A 5,930-nucleotide genomic window follows, 5' to 3' on the forward strand; every position below is an offset into this window, starting at 1 on the left:
GCGCTGGCTGGGTGCTGCTCACCGCTGTTCTTTGGAGCTGCTCCGCAGCAAGCAGAGCGGGCAGCAGGCAGCAGGGCCACGCTGGGGGCCCCTCGCCGTCAGGCAGAGGAGCAGGGGCCCGTTGGACAGGAGCCTGGGGCGAGGAGACGACGAGAACGTCCTTTTCCCCTGGCTGCCGAGGCGAGCTAAGGGCAAGGGGCAAGCGGGATGGAGGGCTGCTGGACCGAGACCATCAGCCTGGAGCAGAGCTCCTTGTTCCCAACGCTGCTGCAGCTCTCCACCGAAGGTAAGGGCTTGGGGAGCTGCTTCCCCAGGGGCCGCAGAGACTCTTAGCTGTCCAAAGAGCTGTGGAGCTGGGGCTGTGAGGGTGGCTGCAGGCGGCTGGGGGCTGCCACGAGAGCCTGGGCTGGGCTGGGCTGGGCTGGGCTGGGCTGGGAGGAAAGGGGTGCCCTGTCCCAGAGGGCTGGGCCTGACATGTGTTTCCCTTGCTTTCCAGAGATTATTGCTATTTGGGACGCCGTGTCCAATTACATCCTGGAAGAGCTGATGCAGGACAAGGTGGGCTGGTGTCCTGGAGGGTTTTGGCTGTCCAGGGAGCCCTGGGTGCCCGGGAGCAAGCCTTCCTTCCCCCAGCCCCACAGCTGCACACCACACCTGGCCCGCCTGCTGCACAGCAGCTTTTTGGCCAGCCGGGAGAGAAACCCCGTGCAGCTCTAGTGTGAGACAGCATCTGGCACGTCCCAGGGCTCCCCGCTCCCCTGCGGCCCCCCACTAAAGACCGCGCAGAGAGACAGGGCTCTGTGCCAGGGCTGCTGGAAACCCCGGGGATCTTCTCTAGCTGAGGGACGTTAGTGAACCTCTCAAGGAGGGTGAGGGACAATGCGGAGAACGTGGCTCTTCTCTAAAGCCTTCCCCAAGTGCCCCTTGCACGTCAGCAGCAGAGAGGGCACAGAGCAGCGTTCCCACGCTCCGACAAACAGCACTTTTTCCCTCGCCAAAAGCCTTCCTGGTGGGCCTTTGTGTCTTTGCTGTGTGCAGGGTGTGCTGCTAGCGGGGCTCGGCACCTTCTGCACGGTCCGGGAGCCACTGCGCCCTGGCAAAGACAACGTGGTGACAGTTCGAAGGCCTGTGTTCCAGCTGGAAATGGACATGGTCTGGCTGCAGAGGCTCCAGCGTCCCAAAGTGACTCTGCCTGGTGAGTTGGCAGCGGCCACCCTCTGCTTCCCCTTGCCACATCACCTGTGGGGCAGGGGGTGGCTGCTCCCTGCTCTTTGGGAGGGGCAGGCAGAAGTAGCGATGTCCAGCTCCATCGCCCCGCAGAGAGCTCTTTCCGAGAAGGACCTTTTCTCTAGGCGTTTGTACTACAGAATAGTGCTTGCACACAGTCAGGCTCTCTCTCTCTTTTTGAACTGCCCTAACAACTGCCTCCGTGCCACTCGCCTCTCTTGATGGCCCAACAATGGAAAGTTGGCCTGCTGTGGCAGTGGTGTTGTTCCTCTCCCGTGTAGACAACGTGAAGATCAAGCCGCTGAAGTACCGGCAGCTGTCCCTGGCCACCTCCTTCTCGAGGCGCGTGGTGGAAGACTGCGTGCAAGAGACCATCCGCTTGTTCTCTGCGCACGTGCGCAACAAAGAGAAGGTCGCCTTTGCCTTCAGGGACGTCGGCGTTCTGACTTGCCAGGAAGACAAAGTGCACATGAGCTTTTATGCCCGCTGCACCCGGTGGCTGGCGGACCCCTGCAGTGTAAGTTGCTCCGCTTTCCCTGCGATTTCTTTGGGAATCCTATGGAAGGACGAGCGACCTGATGTGTGTTGGCCAGCCGGGACGTGGCAGCCTACTGAAACGCCTTCCCCAGTGCTTGCCCCCACAGCCTTCTCCAGGAGCAAAGAGAGCGAGCGCCTCCTGAGTTTCTTGCCCCTTGCCCCTACAGAAAGCCTGGCAGTGTTATCAGCCGAGCTCTGTTCTTTGCTGTGCAGCTTCTCCGCACCGGCATGAGGGGCTAATGTTCTCGGCAGAGAGCTTAGAGGAGGCTTTGGAGAGGCGGCCTCCTCTTGTGGCAGGAGAATGCTCTGCTGCCTTCAGCAGCAAGGCGAGAGCTGCCTTGGAAGCCTCCCAATGGGTCTGTGTTACATTGCAGAGACTGCCTACGATAGATCTCTCCATCTCCGGCACACCTGCTGCCCTGGGGACCCGGCCTAGCCCTCTGCATGTGTTCCCGAGGTGAGTGCCTTTCCTTTGCAGCCCTTGGCTAACCGAGCAGGCGGCTTCCCGGCTGCTGCTCGGCACCGTGCACCGCCAGGGCTTGACACTCAGCATGGAGTTGGGAATAACTCACACAGTGACTGGTTCCCGCTTCACTAAAGCTCACTTTGGGCTTCTCACACGTGTCTTTGCCTGGAGTGAGCGGGAACCGTGACTGCGTTTCTCATGCCCAGCCTGCCCTCCTTCCCATCAGAGAGCAGGGACTGCACACAGAGAGGCATTTAGGCTACGCCTTCTGTCTTTTGGGGGAGAGTGCCAAAAACCAGCTCCCAAAGAGCTGTGCACGGACACAGAGGAGGGGGGATGCAAGAAGGACTCCGGCAGCAGTGAGGAGGATCCGTGTCCGCAAGCTGCAAAGGGGAGACAATGCCCTTCCTTCAAAGCTGGCTTGTCTTTTGGTTTCCAGGTTTCAGCTCGCTGTGCAAGGCAGCGTAGAGGCCCAGGCTGCCCCCGCCGGCTGCCCACAGGAGAAGGAGCAGGAGCTGGAAGAAGAGCTTGGGGCCGTCAGGAGCAGCAAAGGTCAGGGAAGAGATGCCTCCTGACCCGGCTGGGTCCCTGTCCCACGCTGGGTGACAGCAGCCAGGTAAAAATGCACTCCGCAAGCGGCTGCTCTCAAGAGCTTCCTTGTTTCCTCCTTCCAGAGAGGCGTCCTGGCAAGCTCCTGCCGCACCGCGAGGAGCTTTCTCTCCCCGTGCTGCCAAAGTGGGGGGAAGGCGCGAGGCAGCAAGGCATGGAGAGCAAGCCTGCTGCCAGGTGAGAGCCTTGGCGGAAGGGCTGAGGGGCACACTGGGACCTGCGCAGGGGAGACGTCCCCTTTGGACACGCCGGCCCCAGGGACTCAAAAGGCCTCCTGACACATGTCCAGCAAAGGCTGCCTGCTTGCTGGATGCCAAGCATGCGCCAGTTTGCGGGAGAGCCTCACGTTGCCCTTGTTTTCCTCCAGGGTCATGTCACGCCCTTTTGGGGAGCTGAAGGCAAATCCTTCTTAGCAAACACCTCCTGCCCTTGTGCTAACGCGCCCTGTGGTGTCTCCTCAGGACCCTTGTGAACCAGACGGCCCCCATCCCGGGCACCTCCCCGGGGAAGCAGGTTGGCGTGCAATACCTCCCGCACCCTCCCGCCGGACCTCAGCGTGGCCGTGCCGGCGCCACTCCCAGGGGTGCAGCACAGGTGCGTGATGGGGCTCTGGGTAATCCTGGCATCTCACCCACTCGTAGGAAAGCCCCGGCCTATGAGACTCCCTCCGGAAAGGGCCCTCAGCACGTAGCCACTGGAGCCGTCGGTGGCCTCTTTGGGTGCTACTTTTGGGCGTAGTTAGGCACTGCTTGTACAACAGCTTTTTCAGCCTGCCTTCTGCCAAAAATCCCGCAAAAGAGTGACGGTGGCGAGGCTCAAGACAAGGGGCGGGAGAGCGGGTGGAAAGCCAGCGCCAACACGCCCCTGCCCAGAATCCCTGCCCAGACAGACAAGACTAATACTCTTGCCTTTCCGCGGCCCCGCAGGATGCAGCCTGCCCTCCCACGCAGAGGTTTGGAAGAGCTGCCCACGTCTCCCTCTTGAAAGAGGAGCAGAGGCAGCACCAAGCATCGTGGGAGGAACAGCAGGCCGCACTGGAGAAAGAGGCCCGGCGTCAGGCCCAGGTACGGGATGCCTTTGAGGGCCCTCTGCAAAAGGGCCTTTCCCACGTCCAGGGCGGCGGAGCCTTGCAGGCAGCCAGGGCCCAGGCGGACGGCTGCCTCCGAGGAGCTGCGCCCAAGCTGGCCCACCCCTTCCGAGGAGGGAGACGGCTGCAGCCAGAAGCGGGCCCAGAAGGAGCCAGGCGCTGCAGCGAGGGCAGCTGGCGGGGGATGCCTCCCCACTGGGCAACCTCTGCCTGCGGTGCCTGCCTTCGAGCCAGAAACCAGCTCTCGGGGGCAGCTGCCTTGAGCCCCTTGGCCCCAGACGTGCCGGCGGCAGAGCCGCAGGGGCTCCGCTCTGGTAGCCCATTGTATCAGCTCCTTGTGTAGCCTGAGTCTGGCTCTACAAGGACTAGGTGCCTCCCCTGCAGCCCAGTGCTGTCTCGCCCATTCACCCCTCCATGCTGAAACCATTTCTTCTTCTTCTCCTTGCAAAACAGATCACACTAGTGGAGCTGCAATACGCCCTCGAGCAGCGTCGTCGCCCAGACACTGACATGCCGGGGAGGCCCCCCCAACGGTAAGCGTGCGTGGGCGCGCAAGCTCAGAGCCAGGGCCTGGCACAGGCGAGGGGCTCTGACCCCCCCTGCAGGTGCCAGGACCCCAAATCCCTCAGCTCCAGGACACAACCTACGACAGCCCCGGCTTTCTGCCAACGTGGGTTTGCAGGGGCTGGGGGGGTCGGAAGGCTCCCGGGAGAGCGGGAGCGGGACTTTGCCACTCCTATTGCAGGCAAGCGTCCGCGCAAGCAAAGCAGAACATGCAGCTTCTGACTTCCTACAAAGTTCTTCGGGACAGGTGGAAGGAAAGGGTGGAACGAAACCAACGGAGGCTGATGGTGGAGGAGGAGTGGCGCCGGTAAATACCTGGCAACCCAGGCGCGTTCCCCCCTTTCCGCAATGCCCTTCCTGCCATGGCCCTGGGGAAAGAGGGTCTTCTCCAGCCCCGCCTGGAGAAGCACAGAAGCAGCCTTGGAGCCTGGCCTGGCCTCACACATCCCACCCACTCCAAGGGGGTGGGGGGTGGGGGTGCACCATGACATTTCCAGCAACGTCTCCAGTGGCACAACATCCTCTTCCTGAACCCCGCAGCGCTTTGGTGATGCGCCACCTCCAGAAGAGAGAGCAGCAGGACCGTGTGCCGGGCAGTTACCACCAAGATGGCTTTTATGCGTGGAAATAAAGGGCCTTTCCGAGCTGCTGTGAGCCTTTCCTTGGTGGGCTGTGAAAGTGCAAGGGGCAGCAGGGCAGCTCCAGAGGGGACGGAAAGGGTCAGGCGGGAGCCAGGAGAGTGGGGCAGCCCCTCTGCCGGGCAGCTCTCACCCCGGCCATGCCCTAGCAGGTGACTTGGGGACTGCCACGCCAGAGATGAGGCGAGGGAAAGGTTTTGGGGGGACAGTGTGTGTGACTCAGCCGCCCAAATCCTGCCAAGCTCTTCCGGGAGCTCCAAGTCTTTGGCTCACCATGTCCCGGTCCAAAGCACTGGTACCTCTCCTCCAGGCAGGCCCTGGGGGACAGCAGCCACTCCTTGGCATGGGCCGCAGCCTGCTCCCTCAGCGTGGCGGCTGAACAGACCCCGAGGCTGGGCAGACCCCCAGCCAGACCCTGGCACCACCGGGGCCAAGGCACCACACGGGAATGCCAGAGCTCCCCCCAGCACTCCCACCACTCCCTCCACCAGCTTGCTCCCAGCAACAGACCTGTCAGCAAAGGGCAAGGGAGCCTTCCCAGGGGCTCAACTCCACTTGGGACTGCAAAGTGAAGACAGCTGGTGCCTGGTCACAGCTGCAGTCCCCAGCCTCTGCCTTGCAAGGGCTTTCTCTGCACAAGCAATGACAGGAAGAGACCCTCCATTAAAGACCCTATGCGGGATCCCACAGGAATTCCTCTGGCCCTCACGGAATAGATGTGCTCCTCTTGAGCCCCACCCATGAGCTCAGCAGGGCAGGGCTCTCGTGCCCTCGTGGGGAGGCACTGGCCATGACTTTTGGA

General features: G+C 62.2%; 1 protein-coding gene across 1 annotated transcript; it reads left to right on the forward strand.

Annotated features, from left to right (window-relative positions):
• Positions 1 to 207: 207 nt before the first annotated feature.
• On the forward strand, positions 208 to 5,134 carry LOC135329612 (uncharacterized). Its single transcript, XM_064518541.1, has 12 exons — positions 208 to 286; positions 497 to 558; positions 919 to 1,195; positions 1,509 to 1,744; positions 1,932 to 2,221; positions 2,670 to 2,782; positions 2,905 to 3,016; positions 3,301 to 3,433; positions 3,766 to 3,903; positions 4,380 to 4,459; positions 4,672 to 4,797; positions 5,031 to 5,134. Exons 1-12 carry the CDS (start codon positions 208 to 210, stop codon positions 5,119 to 5,121), a joined length of 1,737 nt encoding a protein of 578 aa, XP_064374611.1. The 3' UTR covers positions 5,122 to 5,134.
• Positions 5,135 to 5,930: the final 796 nt, after the last annotated feature.

Source organism: Dromaius novaehollandiae, chromosome 12 (genome assembly GCF_036370855.1).
Source record: "Dromaius novaehollandiae isolate bDroNov1 chromosome 12, bDroNov1.hap1, whole genome shotgun sequence".
NCBI lineage: Eukaryota > Metazoa > Chordata > Aves > Casuariiformes > Dromaiidae > Dromaius > Dromaius novaehollandiae.

Excerpts from the sequence above, each read along its gene's own strand:
- LOC135329612 (XM_064518541.1), top strand. The coding sequence starts at position 208 with ATGGAGGGCTGCTGGACCGAGACCATCAGCCTGGAGCAGAGCTCCTTG. Across the intron at positions 2,222-2,669 it reads CCTCTGCATGTGTTCCCGAG|GTTTCAGCTCGCTGTGCAAG; the intron begins GTGAGTGCCTTT and ends TTTGGTTTCCAG. Across the intron at positions 4,460-4,671 it reads CCGGGGAGGCCCCCCCAACG|GCAAGCGTCCGCGCAAGCAA; the intron begins GTAAGCGTGCGT and ends CTCCTATTGCAG.